At 37.8% G+C, this 18,947-nt stretch overlaps 1 protein-coding gene across 1 annotated transcript in view; it reads left to right on the top strand.

Annotated features, from left to right (window-relative positions):
* Positions 1–18,947, top strand: part of CFAP47 (cilia and flagella associated protein 47) — a 506,331-nt gene that overhangs the window by 7,816 nt on the left and 479,568 nt on the right. The window contains exons 3-8 of the mRNA XM_021681266.1: positions 3,177–3,292; positions 10,213–10,351; positions 12,490–12,718; positions 13,175–13,335; positions 14,970–15,097; positions 18,342–18,577. Coding sequence (XP_021536941.1) covers positions 3,177–3,292; positions 10,213–10,351; positions 12,490–12,718; positions 13,175–13,335; positions 14,970–15,097; positions 18,342–18,577 — 1,009 coding nt within the window. The remainder of the gene's footprint in view (positions 1–3,176; positions 3,293–10,212; positions 10,352–12,489; positions 12,719–13,174; positions 13,336–14,969; positions 15,098–18,341; positions 18,578–18,947) is intronic.

Here is an 18,947-nt window from a genome sequence, read left to right as displayed (position 1 = left end):
TATAGTTACATTAAATGGGGATGAACATGGGAAAATATATTTATGAAATCCTGTCTGGAAACCAGAAGTTTGTATTATCTGTACTTTAGCAGAAATGATGTAAAGTGATTCTGAGCACGTTTTTTTCCATGTATCCATAAAAACTATGTCTCTCTTGCACATTTAAAAATGTCTAAAGTTTTTCATTATGAGCTTGAATAGTTGCAAAGATGTAATTGCTTGTACATAATAAATGTTACTATAAGATAATTACATGCTTTTTTCAAATGTATCCAGTAAAGTGGAAATACCATAGTAATTTGTTAAACAGTTGAAAAATTTACCTCTTTCTTTTTTTCCCCCTCAGATTTGTACTTCCATTCTATTTCTTACCCTAGCATCATATCCTAATTTATTACATTTTTATACTTAGAAGATCTTTGCTGATCACCAACAATAAACTATGTTGTAAATTTGTATGTAATTCATACATATGTATATATGTACATGTGAATATGTGTAGCCAGTATGTATACATATACAAATATGTATATAAATAGATTTACTGTAATCATAAATCTATACATGTTTTAAAAAATTTTTATTTATTTATTTATTTTAAGATTTTATTTATTCATTTGAGACACAGAGATACAGAGAGAGAGAGAGAACACGAGCAGGGGGAGAAGCAGAGGGAGGGGGAGAAGCAGGCCCCCAGCTGAGCAGGGAGCCCGATGTGGGGCTCGATCCCAGAACCCTGGGATCATGACCTGAGCCAAAGGCAGATGCTTAACGACTGAGCCACCCAGGCACCCCTGTTTTTAAAATTTCTTATGAATTATATATATACTTTAAAGATTTTATTTATTTATTTGACAGAGAGAGAGAGCACAAGCATGGGGAACAACAGGCAGAGGGAGAAGCAGGATCCCACTGAGCAGGGAGCCCAATGCGGGGACTCGATTCCAGGACCCTGGGATCATGACCTGAGCCAAAGGCAGACGCTTAACCGACTGAGCCACCCAGGCTCCCCCTCTTATGAATTATATTAAAAGATTTATTTTCACTCCATATATAAATTACCAAGTTTGATAATTATTTTTCCTTTTTTATTATTGAGATACGATTGACATATAACACCGTATAAGTTTAAGCTGTACACACTGTTGATACATTTATATGTTGCAATGTGATAACTAGGGTGGTGTTAGCTAACACCTCCATCACACAATTATTTCATTTTGTAGTGAGTACATTTAAGATCTCGTCTCTTAGCAACTTTCAAATACATAATGCAGTGTTGTTAACGGTAATCACAAAGCTGGGCATTAGATCCTCAGAACCAATTCATCTTCTAAGTGCAAGATTGTTTCTTTTGACAGACATCTCACCAATTTTCCCACCTCCAGCCCCTGGTAACCACCCTTCTCTTGTCTCTCTCTTTCTGTCTTTTTTTTTTTTTTAGATTTTATTTATTTGAGAGAGAGAGAGCACATGGGGGGGGGACAAGACTGGGGGGAGGCGCAGAGGGCGAAGCAGACTCCCCGCTGAGCAGGGAGCCTGACATGGGACTCAATACCAGGACCCTGGGATCATAACCTGAGGTGAAGGTAAACGCTTAACCCACTGAGCCACCCAGGTGCCCCCTTCTCTTGTCTCTTAACATAAATTCTCTGTTAACATAAAAAGAAAAATGTTATTGGACTTTTTTTAATCAGATGGAAGAGAAATCAACAGGAAAGCCAGAAAAACTGTTATACTATTACTGTATTAGCAAGCCCTTACTCCTATTTATATATGCATGTACATATACATATATGTGTGTGTGTGTTTGTGTGTTGTGTGTTGACTCTTAAGAAATTATTCTTAAGACACTTTTCTGCATCCAGCTAGAGAAATAGTTTGAAAAAATGTTCGACTTCATATCTTATATTGTTTGTATAACGATTTCCTCTTTTACATCCTGTAAACTCTATTAATGCAGTGATGTACACTAAGGTCATTGATCTTTCCTTTTCCTATTACAAAATTACAATGTCTTTATGAGAAGAACATGGGTATAGCTTAAAGAAGCAGCCTATACAGGACAGTCCTGACTGATCTCTGGAATGTCTCTACATATTTGATAATACACAAACATTCACATATAAACATACGGAAGGAAGGCCCACACCACCAGTGCATAAAGCAGTATTTGTGAATGTTTTGTTCAGGTATTTTTATTTATGTGTGTGTGTGTGTGTGTATGTATTTATATTTTGGAGGTTGTATCCTGTGTGGAGTGAATTACTTAATTCATGTGTCTGGTACATAACCTAAGGACTCAATAAAGATCAGTTATTACTCTGTTTATTATTGATGCTGTTATCATTGTTAGGTTTGTAAGGGTAATGTATTCAAAATCTAACAGAATAGATTAAAGGGTAAGTTCACCAGTATTATATCCAAATAATTTCTCAGGTACGTCATTGAGGCTTTTGAAGTCTTTGGCTTTTCATCTGTAACATAGCCATAATAATATTTATTTCCTTTTCATGAAATTTTAAGTATCAAACAGGATAATATACCTGATGATGTTTATAAGTTATAAATTATCCATACATAAAATATATGTATCCTCATGAGACATGCATACAGGATTATAATGGATTTTTAAAAATGTGTATGAAACATATGATATAGATGTGCCACAGTGAGCCCTTTAAGTTAGAGACACATGAAAAATCAATTGTATCTTTTTGTGCTTAGGCCTTGTTTTAGTTCCCAAATGGCATTTTATAGCATAGCACCTTCTTTTATTTCATCAGATTTAGGTCATCCAAACTACTTTGTTAAGATCAATTCCACCCTTTTTGAGGAGGGGCAAAAGAATGTATTATAGGCTTAGGTGGAGATTCCAAAAATGCTTGGAGCAGCAAAGATACTGAGATATGTGGGTAGCCTGTCGAGGTGAGTACTTCAGAGGGTATACCATGTCCTTAGATGCATAAAGTCTAATTTCTTTGTTAAAAATGTATATCATCTTTTATGTCTTTATTTCACAGTTCCTTTTACTGACAAATATGCCATCGATAGACTTGTAAGGAAAGATGAATGTCTTACAAGGAATTAATAAAAGTGTTTCTGTACGTCAGTCCCCCTGTGGATTTAAGTATGAGGGTATAATTGTTTAATTATGTTGTCTTCTCTTCCCCTAGGTTGATTCCATCCTGTCAGTTGGAAATTGAGTCAGAAGTTAATTTTGGCACATTGGTTTCTGATAGTAAAGTATATTGTAAAGAGATTAATATCATTAACCATGGCAGAGCTCCAGGTAAATACTTTCTGTCGTATAAATTAACTTACATTTTTGGAAGAAAGTTGGTATTATTTAAAATGTATACCTTGTGGGGCGCCTGGATGGCTCAGTCGTTAAGCATCTGCCTTCGGCTCAGGTCATGGTCCCAGCGTCCTGGGATCGAGCCCCGCATCGGGCTCCCTGCTCCACGGGAAGCCTGCTTCTCCCTCTCCCACTCCCCCTGCTTATGTTCCTGCTCTCACTATCTCTCTCTCTGTCAAATAAATAAATAAAATCTTTAAAAAAAATAAAATGTATACCTTGTATAATTAATGGAGTCTCTGATTCAGTCCTCCTCCCCCTCCCCCCAAAAAGATGTCTGTCATTTGAAATAGCTCAAAACTGATGGCCCTTAAATAGGATGACTGTAAAAGACTGATAGATAATAATTCAGGAAAGATGAGTGTCTCCTTATGATTCTGATTAACAGCTGACTCCCAGGTGACTGGTGATCTCCCTGAGGACAGAAGGCAGGATAGTGTTATGGGAGTGAGTTAGGCCTCAGAGTGAGCCATCCAGAGATAGAATCAGGGCACAGTGCCTTACTAGCTGTGTGATCTGGGGCAAGTATCTTTTAGGACATTGAACTTGATATTTCTCATTTATAAACTGTGGTTAATAAAATGAACTATGGTTAATTTTGTATGTACTTATGGTTGTAGGATGGTACTTGACTCATCATTGGCGCTCAGTAAATATTTGTTCTTTTTCTCTATCGTATTCAACTTTGAATTTACATGATGGTCTCTAGAAACCTCTTACTCACTTTTTGTTGAAAGAGTAAATGCTTTTCTCCAGACTGGATTATTTCTAGAGATTTTTACTGTGACCAAAGAGTTTCCATAAATGTGTGTGTGTCTTTCTGTGTGTGTGTTCATGCACACTCTTCACTGATGGTATACAGTAGGTATTAAAATCACTTATCCCTTCATTGTCCTGTTGGATGGTCAGCATCTGGGCTGGCAAGTCTTCCATTTCTGCTGAGCTGATATGCGGACCAGCTCCACGTGGGGAGGGCATTTTTTTCTGAAACTGCTTCTCAGATACAGAAAACGGGTCTTAATTCCAAACCTGTTTGTTGCTAAGTGAGGATGTTCTCTGGGGCTGCTTGATTGAGCAATGGGAATTATTAAGACAAAGGCAGTTTGTCACTGTACTGATTTCTTCCTGGGGTTAAACAAATAAAACTGATAATTGTTCCTCACCGAATGTTGCTCATTTCAACTTTCCATGCTTTGGTTTTTAAATGATTAAATTTCTGATGCCTGTGGGATTGTACAATAGTAGACTCGTTTGTGGTCTGACTCCAATGTTAAGGATAGGGTCTCTCGTGGCTAGTGATTATGGGCTGTATGGTCCTTTAGACTCTCTGTTTTTTTAGAACAGGTATGGTATGTAATTGAGATGATTTTATTTTTATTATTTATTTTCCAAAATCTCTCTTAACTGTTGTACATTTCAAATCCTTCAAAGTTTTGCTCATTTCCTCTCTTTATTGTAAAATATCACCAAACTGTACAGTTTCATTACATATAAAAGCTCTCTATAAGTAACAAGTATATGTGGTTTTAATTTTAAATGAATATTTAGAATTATTTTACTTAATAAAATAAATAAAATTAAGCCTCGGAAGTAGACCCATTCATTTTAGGAAAAGTAATCCACTTTGGCTTTTAGTATTATATTAATATTTTGTATGTGCATGTATTGTAATGAGTACTACAATTTGTAAATTATAATTGAGTACCGTGAAATGTTAATTACTATTACCTTACAAACTGAAGCAAATTGTTATCAGTGAAACACATTTTCTTAGTGTTGACTTTGTTTCTCATTCTTGGACTTGAATGATATTATTTTTTCCACCATTAGCAAAATTGATACTATGTTTTATATTCACAGTAGCAAGTGCCTGTAAGGTGTCATAAAGCCCTCATTACCTACAAGCACAGTATATAAATATTCATGAGAATAACAATGTATTTTCATGAGGAAAAACACTTATGCAGAAAATAGATTTAGCAACCAAAGATGATTTTAATAAAATTTTTAAAAAGGGTTTTACGTGACAAATATTTTATAGTTTTAGAGTCAAAGATCAAATGTTTATAAATTTATATGCATACTTAAGAGGACATTAGAAAGCCACACTCAGCAGATTCATGGTATGTGCAGCTTTGTTTTCTCTCTCTGGCAGTGACACTGGGGTTATTAGTTGATCTGTATAACAACTTCATGATTTTTTTATTTTAATGGCTCATTATGGAGTAATTATCCATGGATTTAGCCAAATATTGTTGAATACATTTTGTTTTCTCACGCTCTGTGTTTCCTGAGTTTACTCCTTACTGTGCAAAGTAGTGCTTGTCTTTTCATTTTGAAGACATGGCTCATTCTTTAAGATAAGTCTCTACTATTAGTACTTTGTGAGCTGGTGAACTCCATGTTCTATGATTTTATTATTTCTCAGTTTTTATCTTTTAAAACATCATTGAAAAAGCATTATTATTTTAGCATGCCTGGAACTGCAGTCATTTCCCTCTTCCCCTCAGTAACCTCAAGGTTATCTGAGAAGACTTTTTCTACTAGAGAGTTACGATGTAGAACAGTCTTTAAAGTTCCTAGTGTGATCATCACACACCATTTCTGTGTTTGAACAGTGGTTTATTTGGGTTATTTTGCCCAAAGGGTATGACCTTTCTCTTGCTCTTAATGCCCACTCTCCCCCTTTCCCTGATCATCAGCATCATCTCTCTACTTCACAGTCTAGAAAAGACTAACATCATCTAAGAACCAGGAAGTTTGCTAAATTGGACCAACTCCAGGACTGGTCCTTGGAATCCTCCTTAACTACTCAGAGGAGCACCCACTACTTATTCTCAATACATATTTTTTGTTTTCTTGGAAACTGCTGTCATGGAATCTCAATCTACAGTTCTTGCATAATACAATGCTGGCATACAGCAGACATTCTATAAACCTTTGTGTAATAGATTTGGTTCAGTGATCTCTCAGAGTTTCAGAAAAGAATCATTAATTATATGTCAACTGAACTTGAATAAAAAAAATTCTAAAAATAATTTGACCAGGATATTACAAAAGAAGAAAATGATTGGTCATTTTAGTACATAAAAAAAAAACAAACCCTTAAGCTTTCAATGAAAGGTGATTGAACTTACAAGTAACCTGTTTAATCCCATATGGGCATTCTGAAGAGTCTCCAAAACGGTCGTTTGGAGACATATGGAGACTGGTATATCCTTGCTATGCTTAGATTCAAGGAAACTTAAAAAAAAAAAAAAAGCATACATAGGAAATAACAATGACCTTGGGTATGTGACTCCTGATTTTCAGTAGAATGCTGTAAAACTATAGACTGTTTGCCCTGGCTTGATACTACAAATTTTTTTTCTTTTTTCTTTTTTCTTTTTTTTTTAGTTTCAGGGGTGGAATTTAGTGATTCATCAGTTGTATACAACACTCAGTGCTCATTACATCACGTTTCCTCCTTAATGCCCGGCACCCAGTTACCCCATCCCCCCACTGGCCTCCTCTCCAGCAACCCTCAGTGTGTTTCCTAGAGTTCAGCGTCCCTTATGGTTTGCATGGACTTTAAGGAACAAAACAGATGAACGTAGGGGAAGGGAAGGAAAAAAAACACTACAAATACTTTTACGCAAAAATCTACCTCATAGTTTCTAAAAGAATTTTGGAAAAATAAAGGCAAGGTAACAATGTATATACTTCATCACCCAATGACTGAGCTGCTTCTCTAGGGAAGGTAGAGCAACTCAGATTTCAAAAATGTACAGGTTTGTGCAAAGAACCTGTCATCCCAGCCACAACTGTGGGTAGCCTCACATGCCCTGTGCTCTCCTAAATCTCAGTGGACAAGGCTGTGTTTATTTTGCATGACTTAATTAGCAACATTTGACACAGGTGACCACTGGTGTTGTCTTAAAAAAAAACAAAAGCCAAAAGTTTGGCTTCTATGACTCCTTAGTACCTTATATAAAATAGTGGCTCAGGTTCTGGAGTGAGGTCTTCCAGGGCCCAAATTCTTATAACATTTACTGGCTGGGTGGCCCCAGGCAAGGAATTTACACTTCTGGAGCATCCATTGTAGAGATAAACGTAATGCCTGCCTCCTCTAATTGTGATGATGATTGATAAAATGCTTAGCACACTCTCTGATATATAGTAAGTGTTCAATAAATATTTACTATTGATGTTAGAATTATTCTTTTCTACTGCCTCCCTCCTCTTCAATTCTCTTCTGTGGATTGCTGTCCCTTTTTGGGGGGTTCCTTAAATATAAGCGTTTCTTAGAATTTGCCATGGACCCACATATTCCCTCAGTCAACACACTCCCTCTAGGCAATCACTTCCATTCCTGTCAGTTCACTGAGGTCTATACAATCCTTTGCATTTCCTTCAGGTTTCTCAAACTTCACATTGTCTAAAACTAAGCTCCTCACCTTTCCCCAAAACTTCTCCCTTTCTCCTTTTCATTAAATGTCACCACCATGTATTTGGGCAAGTCAGAAACTCAGCAAAATCCTTGACTCATTCCTTCTTTTCACCTCCTACCCCCTTAGTCAATTATTAAATCCTGTCTATTCAACTTTCTAATTATGTCAGTAATCCTCTCTTCTCTACAACAGGCCATCATCTTCTTTTGCTTGGTAATTACACCAACTGAAATTATTTCTCTGAAGTCCCTTATCTCCTTCTAGTTCATTCTCCAAACATCAGCCAGTGTCATATCTAAAAAGAAATGAAAATTTGATGACAAATGCCTTCTGTAACATCCTTCCTTCAATGACACCCTTCCCTTAGGATGATGTCCTTGCTTCTATTGTCAGTAATTTAAAAATAAAAGGCAAATATTTCATTATTGCTAGTGGCATTAAAGTTATATAAGACACAGTAATATTTGTGTAGCCACTGTTTTAATATATTTAGAAGACTGAACGATGTTCTTTTGGTTTGGGGGTTGTTCCTAAATAAACTTTTGAAATATTCACTTAAATTCTTTTGTCAAATTACATCAAAGTGATTACAGTCTAGGCATATCTCACTGACTCAGCCTTAACTAGACTCACATAATTTTCCTTTTCTGGAGAATTGAGTCAATAATACCTATTTATTTGAAATGGATATAATTTTACAGATTTTTGTTTTATGACAGAAAAACCTCTTAAATATCATGTTATTAGCACTTCTCTAAAATGATCGGATGAATAAATTTTGTTACTGTGAGTTTGTTTGACTTTTTCATTAGATCATCTCTGTACTTACAAAAGTCTTATTGCCTTTTTATACTTTCAGTACTTTTATTATGCTAATATTTTATTTTCCTAAGTGAATTGAGTAATTTTGGAAAATTTCATCAAATGTGATTTAAAATTGGTGAATTGGAATTTGCAAAGTTGTTTATGTTGGCAGCAGGCTTATTTGTGTTTATATTGCATTATGAGATTAAGGAAACTCGTGACTGGCTACTTCCATTTGTTAGACATATTTTGGGTACCACTTGGTGCTAGGCACTGTGTAGGGTGCTGGAATCATAGAGATGAGGAAGACATAGTATGTGATCTCAAGGAATGTATGCTCTAATACAGGTACTAAACATGACTATCAATTATGAACCATTTCTGCTTTCAGAATAAGACATATTTCTAGCCTCCTTCTCCTATGCTGTTTGATTCTAGAAACCCATTCCTTTTGCCCTTTCCCCATGTGAACTGCATTAATTCATTTATCAGGAAGTCATGGGGCTCCTGGATGGCTCAGTTAGTAGAGCAGGCGACTCTTGATCTCGGGGTTGGGAGTTCCAGCCCTCCATGGGTGTAGAGTTTACTTAAATAAGTAAATAAATATTAAAAAAGAGAGAGAGAGAGAGAGAGAGAAGTGGCAGTGGCTATGAATGTGAGCCCTTTGGTCAGAAACATGCAAGTGAAAATCCTAGCCCTATTAGTTTCTAACTGTAGTAGTCAACTATTGCTATGTAACAAACACACACAGTTCTGTATCTTAAAAGGCAATTATTTTTTAACTGTTCATTTGTATGCAGATTGGCTGGAACTTGACTGATCTAAGCTGGGCTCAGCTGGGTAGCTCTGCTTCAAACTTAGGCAGTTGGGGATATTCTGTTACTCACTGCAGGTCTGTGAGTCAGCTGGAGGCTCTGTTCCACGTGTGCTCATTCTGAAGCACAGGCCAAAGGGACAGCAGCTACTCAAGCACTTTACATGGTAGAGGTGCAAGAGAACATGTGGCATTGGAGCTGGCATGTTGCCACTTCAACCCACACACTATTGGCCGAAGCAAATCACGTGGTCAGGCCCCAAGTCAAGGGATAGGAAAACATACTTTGTCCCTGGTAGCGTCATGGTAAGATGCAGAGAAGGGTGAAGAATTGGGGTCAACTGTGTAATCTACCACAATAGTTGTGTGTCTTTGGACAAATCACTCAACCATTCTAAGCTTTTTTTCCTTATTTATAAAATGGAGGTAATGATTGAACCTATATCATAGAATCACTCTGAGGATTACATGGAGTAACATATACAAAGCTCTTAGCATATGTGCCTGACCACTGGAAGCAGATAGTATATTTTAACTATCAATGAAGCTTGAGTCCTAACAATCAGTTCACATTTGTTGGGTGACCCCAGAGACTAAAATTATAATCAAAGCTGTGATTCTTGGTCCACAATAGACTATACACTTACAGAGTTACAGAGTTTGTTTGACTTTTGTATACACTTACAGAGTGTATAGTCTATTGTGTAAGTCTATTGTCTGTAAGACAGACACCTGTCTCCTATTAAGGGTGTGACTGTGACACTGTAAGGATCCAGATGTAAACCATTTGCTCTTGTTCTCCTTAGGTACATTTAAAGCAGAATACCAGGGCCAATTACCCATTGTCATTTTTCCGAGTAATGGTATTGTGGAGCCCAAGTCATCAGTGACTGTTAAAGTGGATTTCTGTGCTGACCAGCCCAGAATTGTAAATGAAGTGGCAAAGTAAGCATATACTATGGTTCTTAATTCTAATGTAGTTTTTAATACTTTCCTGTTTTACTTTTCAGATATGCCTATTGTCTTGAATGTATATTAGCTTCTTTGTTCTTTCAGTCAGCATTCATTTGCTGAGTCTCTACTATTTGCCAAGCACTAGAGACTGGGATTTTGTGGGGGTGAGGGAGTGGATCAGGAAAGGGCTCCATTAAGGAGGGGATAGTGTACCCAAACACTTACTGGTGAGTAGGAAGTAGCCCGGCAAAGAGCAGTGGTGTGATTTGAGCTGTGTGTGTGTGTGTGTGTGTGTGTGTTCGTGCATAAGGGAGGTGGGTGTTGGTGATGGGGGTGGGTTAGATGAGTAATTTCAGGCTGAGCAAGTAGAAGACTTGAAATCCTGGAGGTAAATAGACAGTGTTACACACTGAGAGAGCTGAGGCAATGTAGAGGCAAAGAGATGGCGGTGTGGAGTGATGTGAGATGAGACCAGAAACCCAGAATGGTGCGGGGTCCAGTAAAGGACCTCATAGGACAGCACTTTTTAATGCTCTGTGTCTCAGTCCATTAGTAGAATGTGCATTCACTATAATAGGTCACCACCAGCATCAAAACAGTGAAATAGATATTATCAGGATGCATCTCACATAGTAAGGGCAAATGTTTTGCAAAACTTTGTGTGTGTGCACATGTGTGTGCATGCCTGTGTATTTGTGTATGCATGTGTGTGTATGTGTGTGTGCTTACAATGTAAATACATTTCTTACTGAAGGTCACAGCCAAAAAAAGTTTGAGAAACAGTTTGAGTCCTGATAGAAGCTTAAGTTTCATTGTGAAGGTTGTGGAATCTCGGGAAGGTTTTAGGATGCGAGTGTCTTGATTAGTTTGCAATTTAGAAAGGTCGTGCTGATAACAGTGGGCACAACAAATCAGGGTGGGGTGGGTATGTGGAGGTGTAGCCTGACTAGAAATTGTAAAACAGAAGAGAAATGATGACAGCTTCAGCTAAGGTACAAATCGGGAGTATGGAGAGAAGTGTGCCGATTGGAGAAATGTTACGGAGAAATGTTAACTAGATGTAGTGACTGGTTATAGAAAGGGAAGGTAAGAGGAAGGACAGGTCTGGGGGAGAGGATCTTGAGTTCAGTTTTAAACTGTTGGAATTGATTTGCTTTACAGAATCCTGTGGAGCCTATTAGATTTCCTTATCTTGAGTCCCAGAAAAAAAAATTGGTCTAGGTATATTGGCTTGCGGGTTGTCAGTGGATAAGTTGTAGATGAAGCATGAAGTGTTGAAAATAACTTTGACTAGGAGGGCAGAGTATAAAAGAGTAGGAGAGAGAAACCATTATTCATGGAGTTTATAAAATATCCAAGCCACAGAAGAATGAGAAGGTAAAGTCTGAATAAGTTAGAAGGAAACCAGCAAAGTTTGGTGTCAAGGAAGCTAAGGGAGGAGAGATGTATGTAAATGGTATCAGCCATGAGCACTGTGACAGAGATGTAGTATAAGATAAGGACTTAGGTGATGGTTGTGGAGTGGTCATTTATTTGTGGTATTTGATGGGGTGAGAGTCAAGAGGATTGCACTTATGCCACAGAGGGACAAACGTGCATATGTGGGCAGTTTCAAAGGGAGTCGAAATTAGTCTAGGAAATGAAGCTTTATTGGGGGGGGGAGATCTTCATTTCAGCAAACAAGTGGGATTTTGCTGAGACACTTCATAGGGAATTGGGTTATTAGGATGGGGATGAGGTTGGTTGTTGGACTTGGGGGAGTGGGATGAGTTAGAAAAGAATCTTAGAATTCTTTTAGAAATCTAAATCATCCCATCTAAATCTAGTGTTTATGAAATAATTGGTGATATGGACCTAGCAATAAGTTCTTTTTGGAGTCAGTACATGTGATTGTTTTCCAACTTTGTTGTTTCTTGGGGACAGTGGATTAGGTTGTACATATGCCAGATTCAGATAGTCAGAAGGACATGACATTCTCTGGCATGTATGAGAAAGGAACTGCTCTTAGGCCTTTGAATTTTAATTATAATGTGATGTTATAAAATTTCTGTTTATTCAAATATATAGGAGAGAAATTAAGTATATAGAATTCTAATTAAAATATATATGTCTAATTCATTATCTTGTAGAGTGAGTTTGCAAGGTCATCCAGATACACTCTTGAGTGTCAAAGCTCATGTGGTTGAGCAGATTATTGAGTTGTTAAACATGAGTAATGACAAAAAGTTGGAATGCATACACTTTGGTTCAGTTTTCTTTGGAACTTCAAAAATTGAACATGCACGTCTATACAATAATAGCCCAGAACCCATAAACTGGGTGGCCATAATGCAAAATGATTCAGTTGGAGAAGAACTGGTAAGTAAATAGTGCAACAGGGGAAAATCGGGTATTATGTTTTGAAACAGATTGTTTTGAATTTACTAATAACCAAAAAAGCTGTTAAATTATTCTAAGTACATTTTAATATGCGGATAGATATGATTCCCTTTCATGTGTCTTCAAGGGTAACCTCAAAAAATTCTGTAAATTAAACTAACACTGATAGTGATATATATCTGAAGTAAACCAGACAAGTGCTTCTTTTAGGTTAGCAGCTAGTTGTGGGGATTTCTGTTCTCATCAATTTTTCAATAGTTCCTTTAATTTTATGATGTGCCTTGGTCAAATTTATGTATGTTTCTTTAAAGACATTCATATTCTCGATCTTCTAGACTAAAATTTCAACAATTATGTTACGATCTCCTCTTAAGATATTTTATTTTATTTGCGTTCTGCCTTAATATTCTTTTTATGTCTGATTTTATATTACAGGGCACAAATATTCGACAAAGAACAGATATTGCCTTAAATAATCTCACCTACTTAAGCAAAATAAAGAACATGGATGTTACCACTTTTATCTCCTGTGTTCCTAATGAAGGGAGGTTACTACCTTATCAAAAGATTGTAATTACATTTTGTTTCAGCCCAAAGTAAGCAAAAATTCAGTTACGGTGTTTTTTATTAATCAAAAGCATGTCAATCATACATTCATCAAACTGACTTTAACAGTAAAACTGGTCTGAAGGCACCAATCAGATTTTTCTTATTATGGCTCTCAATGTTTCTACCATGGTTAATATGATTTCGAACATGCAAGATTTTTGTTCTAAATATTTCATGTTCGATTACAAATCTCTTCAGACCTTGTAGAAGCGGAAGTTCTGTGTGGTTTTGCATTGTGGGCCCAGACGAAACTGTGCAACAAGACCTTGTTGTCCCTGCAGAAATAGCGGATAGCCAGTGGCAGGCAGGGTGTGTCAGTGCCTCCAAAGAGGATGCAGGGCTCTTGCCACAGCAAGATGCTTGCTAAGGAGCATGAAGAGTAAGCCCTATAGCAGCTGCTGGGATGCACCACACTTGCTTGCTGAAATTCACACAGACTTGTAGGACTTTTGCCAATGTATATTTTTCATAATTCTCTGTACTTGGTTTGGTTATTTAGTTTGAAAATATATTTGGAAATGCTGTTTTAAATACATAGGAACAATTTCAGCTCTACTTGAGAGGTGGCCGGGTGCGGCAAATAATTGATCCAACTGGATGTTTACCTTTGTGAGGAGGCACTGTTCAGTGTACTTCTCTATGTGGCAACAGGGTCGCTTGGTGATGATACCGATTGGTGGAGACTGAATTGTATTTTAATTTAAGGAGGGTAATAAATCAAGTAATTGTTCTATTTGTACAATCTGTAATTGCCTCATGAATCATATTTTCCTGCAGGTAATTTCTTGGCCAACATAGAAGATTCTGTTTAGCACACGATCTTTGAAATTCTAAATATTCTTTTTCATGGCAGCATGTTTTTTGTGAAAGTCTAGCATAAACTCACAGATACGATAATGATTGGAAATCTTAAATACGTTTTTAACATGCTACTTGCATTCCTGTGTAATATTTCACATCAGTCTTTTTTGTGTGTGTATATTTGAGTATCCCCTGCTAAAATAGCTGCCCTCTAGGTAAGCAAGTAAAGACAGTCAACACGCAGGTCTAGAGGTAACCCGTCTCTGACTTTGGTCCTTCTTCCCTCTTCCCGTCTTTCCTTTCCTTTTCTCCTTTGACAAGATTTGGCTGTTATCAAATCTTGTTCTCCAAATCGCTTGTTCTCCTCTAAGAATATGGAGAATGTGGCTAGCAACATGTGCTTAGTCCACAGGGCAAGAGAGATATGGAACAGAGATTTGCAGTTACACCCAAAGGTAAGAAGGACTATTGAACTAGAGAATTGAACAGAACGCTTAGCTAGCAATGAACTTGGCTTGGAAAGAAAATCCTTTACATAGAAAGTGACACTGGAGCTGGACCTTTACAACTTAGTATATTTAAATTACTTTTGTCTTGCAGATGTTGTCATGAAACCGTTTTCTGAATCTTTACACTTTGTGGGCTTCTTTTGGCAAGTCTCTGTATCTGGGCAGTAATTTTGGAAAATAGATCACAATTATATTTTTATTCCTGAACTTTCATCTGTTTGCATAGATTTAAGGATCGGGTTGATTCCTATTGAGAGGTAATAGAGTGCATCATCTTTGCCTTCAAAATAATTGATTGTAATTTTTTACAGGCTAATGACTGATGGTAAAAAGAATAATGATCCTTCACACAGGCAGGACTATGCTCTCTTTTTGAGATTTGACTCTGTGGGAAGTAAAGGTGGATTTTTGAGGGATGATAACAGTAAAACCATCAAAAGTAAGTGCGAAATGAACATAAGCATCAAATGTATAGCAGTTTAAATTATTTAAGAGTTTGGATATCATGTTTCTAGAGGCAATTTAATAAAAGTGTATAATTATTGAATTGAACAAAAATGCAAACATTCAAGAGACCTTAAAATGTCTTTTGTGGCATGTTAAGAAAGAAGTCAAGCTCAGAATCATTTACACAACAATTTTCCAAGTTGAAATTTAGATGACTTCATTATTTTTAAATGACATTAGATAAACATGATAATCTAGAGTTAAGGAATGAAAAAAGAAAATAAAAAAACCAACCTGGCTTCTTTTCCCATTTAAGCCTATGTTTTCTCTTAGAGATTAATATGGGAACAAACGACCCATTCCATCTCTACCAGGCCTTCAGCTCTTAGAGTCTACATTCAGTAACAGTCAAAGGACGAGACCTAGAACTGGAGCTCTAGTAAATAGGGTACAGTATCCTGTTATGGGGTATCGGTAAGTGCATATGCCTTGCAGGCCACGTGTCGAGATGCACTGTACTTCTTAATATTCTCAGGTAGTATTAGATGGGCTGTGGTGAGGAAAATGGCAAGACTTGGAGTTCAGCTTAGCCAGACACATCAAAGAGAAAATAAAGATAGAGACAGGTGAGGGATTGGATCTAGAAAGATGAGCTATGGCAAGTCAAGAGTTGAGAAGATTTGTCTGTCAGGATGAGTGATACCGTTGAGCAGGCTTGCACCATTTTCCCAGGACAGAAATTTCTACTATTTGTGTCATGGTTTGTGATTTGAGCTCTGTCTGCCTATCACCGACAGAAGATTTGTTTGAGTCTTGCAAGTTAATCTGGTTTTGAATGGCCAGAGATGGAGATGGTAGGTTTGCCTTAAAGGTAATTTAGAGTCTAGGGTTGGCTAGTAAGAGCCTCAGTGAAGAAATACACAACCTTCTTTTGAATTCTAGTTACAATGCTCTCCATGTAAAACTGTTCATTCACCCAATTAGAGCCTATAGTTTATAGTTCCTACCTCCTCTCTGGTGTCTCCAAAACTTCATGTTTATGTTATTGCCCAGCTTATATTCCCCTGTCCATTATTTTAATCACCTTTTTTCCATGTACACTTAAGTTTCTTGGCCCGTATCCCATAGTGACTGAGTGGCAAACCTCTAATCTGAGTAAATTCAACTCTTAGCCTACCCTGGGTCTGCACCTGGGAAGCTAATTGTGCTGGGGAAAAGCATAAAACCATGCTGTGCTGTTTTACTTTTTATTCTATAATCACTAACCCCAAGTGGGTCCTTTAAGATGGTTGACATTCCTGCTGCATTCCTCCTTTCCTTCACTTTCTCACAATATGAGATCAGTATCACATACCTTCCCTTCTCACCTCAAACCTCCAAGACTTCCTCCTTGGTCTTTACTCTAAACTGGTAAATACATTAAGTGACCCAGCAGACGTTTCCACTTGGATATCTATTAGGCATCTCAAACTTAACATGTCCAGAAAAACCCTCCTGGTTTCCCTACAACCTGTCCCTCCTACAGTCTTTCCTGTCTCAAGAAATGGCAATTCTATCCCTTCCATTGCTCAAGCTCAAGACTTTAGCATCACCATTTATCATGTGTTCAATTTCCTATTTTATATCCAGTCCATCAGCAAATTTTGTTAAGTTTCCCGTTAAAACTATATGTTAAATCTGACCATTTCTTTTTTTTTTATATTTATTTATTTGAGAGAGAGAGAGATAGCGAGAGCAGGAACACAAGCAAGGGGAGTGGGAGAGGGAGAAGCAGGCTCCCCTCTGAGCAGGGAACCTGATGCGAGGCTTGATCCCAGGACCCTGGGATCATGACCTGAGCCGAAGGCAGACGCTTAACAACTGAGCCACCCAGGCGCCCCTAAATATGACCATTTCTCATCCTTCTTCTACTACTCTTACCCAGCCATATTTGGTCCCTTAGGGTTTTTGGAACATGCCAAGGAAATTCCTACCTTAGAGTCTTTGTACTTGCTCTTCTGTCTGTCTGGAATGCACTTTTCCTGGATTTTCACATGATTTTCTTCCTGAGTTCCTTTATATTTTTGCTCAAATGTCTCCCTATCAAGAGAGGCCTTTTTGGACTTTCCCATATAAAAGAGCAGCCCCAAGACATTGTGCTCTGTCTTACCCTTGTAGGAGAGGAAAAATAATTTCCCCTCTACCTCTCTAGGATCTTGGTTGAGACCCCCCCCTTAATAAAAGATTAAGAAGGGGGGGCACCTGGGTGGCTCACTCAGTTAAGCGTCTCCCTTCAGCTCAGATCATGATCCTGGGGTCCTGGGATGGAGCCCGGTGTAGGGTTCCCTGCTCGGTGGGGAGCCTGCTTCTTCCTCTCCCACCTCTTGTTCTCGTACTCTCTCTCTCTCATGAATGAATAAAATCTTAAAAAAAAAAAAAAGACAGTTTAAGAGGGGGAAAAAAGCAAACAGAAGTTTACATGTATGCCTCCTGTATACATGGGGGAGACCCAGAAAAACTGAGTGACTCCCCAAAACGGCCGGAGCCATCACTTTAAATGCCATCTCCAGCTAAAGACAAAAGATGTGGAAGTGTGGCAGCCAGTTATGGGAGGTTTTCAAGTCACAGTAAGGGAGGGTATGGTTGTTATGCAGACTTAAGTGTCTGCCTTCTTTGATGAGAGTTTCTTCCCAGTAGTTTTCAGAGCTTTTCCTGTATTTGCTGTTACGTAACAGTAGTCAGCTTAAAATAATCTTTATGCCAGGGATACCTCGGTGGCTCAGTTTGCTAAGCGTCTGCCTTTGGCTCAGGTCATGATCCCAGGGTCTTGGGATTGAGTCCCCGCATGGGGCTACTTGCTCAGCAGGGAGCCTGCTTTTCCCTCTGCCTGCCACTCCCCGTGCTTGTGCATGCTCTCTCTCTCTCTCTGATAAATAAACAAATAAAATCTTTTAAAAAAACCTAATCCTTATGCCAAAGAGGCATATTTTTGGGTGACAAATTGTGCTCCCCTTCACCCTACATTACTTTTCCCCAGAGCACTTATCCTGTCTGAAATGCTATATATTTCCTTATTTTATTGTCAATGCCACCTCCCTAGAATGTGAAGACCACGAGAGCAGGAACAGTGTCTATTTTATATAATAAATGGGCTACCCATGTCTCATCAGGTCTTTCAGATGACACTATTTGGACCGAGGAAATATATTCCGATTCCCAACACTTTTTTTGTTAAAAAGCTATTATTGCTTCTACAGGTGATCATTTTCAGAAAGTGGAATTAGCACTGACAGGCACAGGATTTCCTGTCTTACTACAGTTTGATCCAGGAAAGGTCCTTAATTTTGCACCTTGTTTCATGGGTGAACATTCAGAGCTTCTTTGTATTATGCAAAATCGATCCAACTCACTTCCTGTGATGTATCGCTTTCAAAAAACTGCACATTTTAAAATTGATCCTGAAAGGGGCAAGATTGATGAAGGATGTATCCAGGTAAGATACTTATTTGATGCTTTCACATGCTTCAAATATTTTAAGATTGGCTAAAATGACATGCAGAGGATTAAAAATTTCATGTTGTTCCACCAGTATTATAAATTGTATCTCTTCTGTGGCCTCGTTGTGAATACCTCATTGTGAATACTGCCTCGTTGTTGGCACTTATACAGTATCCATAATTATTTGTTAAGTGACTTTCATGTGCCAGGAAAAGCATTTGATGCTGTAGGGAATGTGAAGGACAAAACATAGTTATTGCGTCCAAGGATTTTTTTTTTTTTTTTTAAGCTCAGAGAGTATTTATCGTCACCCCAGGAGGCAGGCCCCTAAATTTAAATATCCAGCATGGAGCCTTAGCCCTCCC

The sequence above is a fragment of the Neomonachus schauinslandi genome, chromosome X, assembly GCF_002201575.2.
Source record: "Neomonachus schauinslandi chromosome X, ASM220157v2, whole genome shotgun sequence".
In the NCBI taxonomy this organism is placed as follows: domain Eukaryota; kingdom Metazoa; phylum Chordata; class Mammalia; order Carnivora; family Phocidae; genus Neomonachus; species Neomonachus schauinslandi.
The sequence above is the reverse complement of the archived record's forward strand: the minus strand, read 5'-3'. Positions and strand labels throughout refer to the sequence as shown.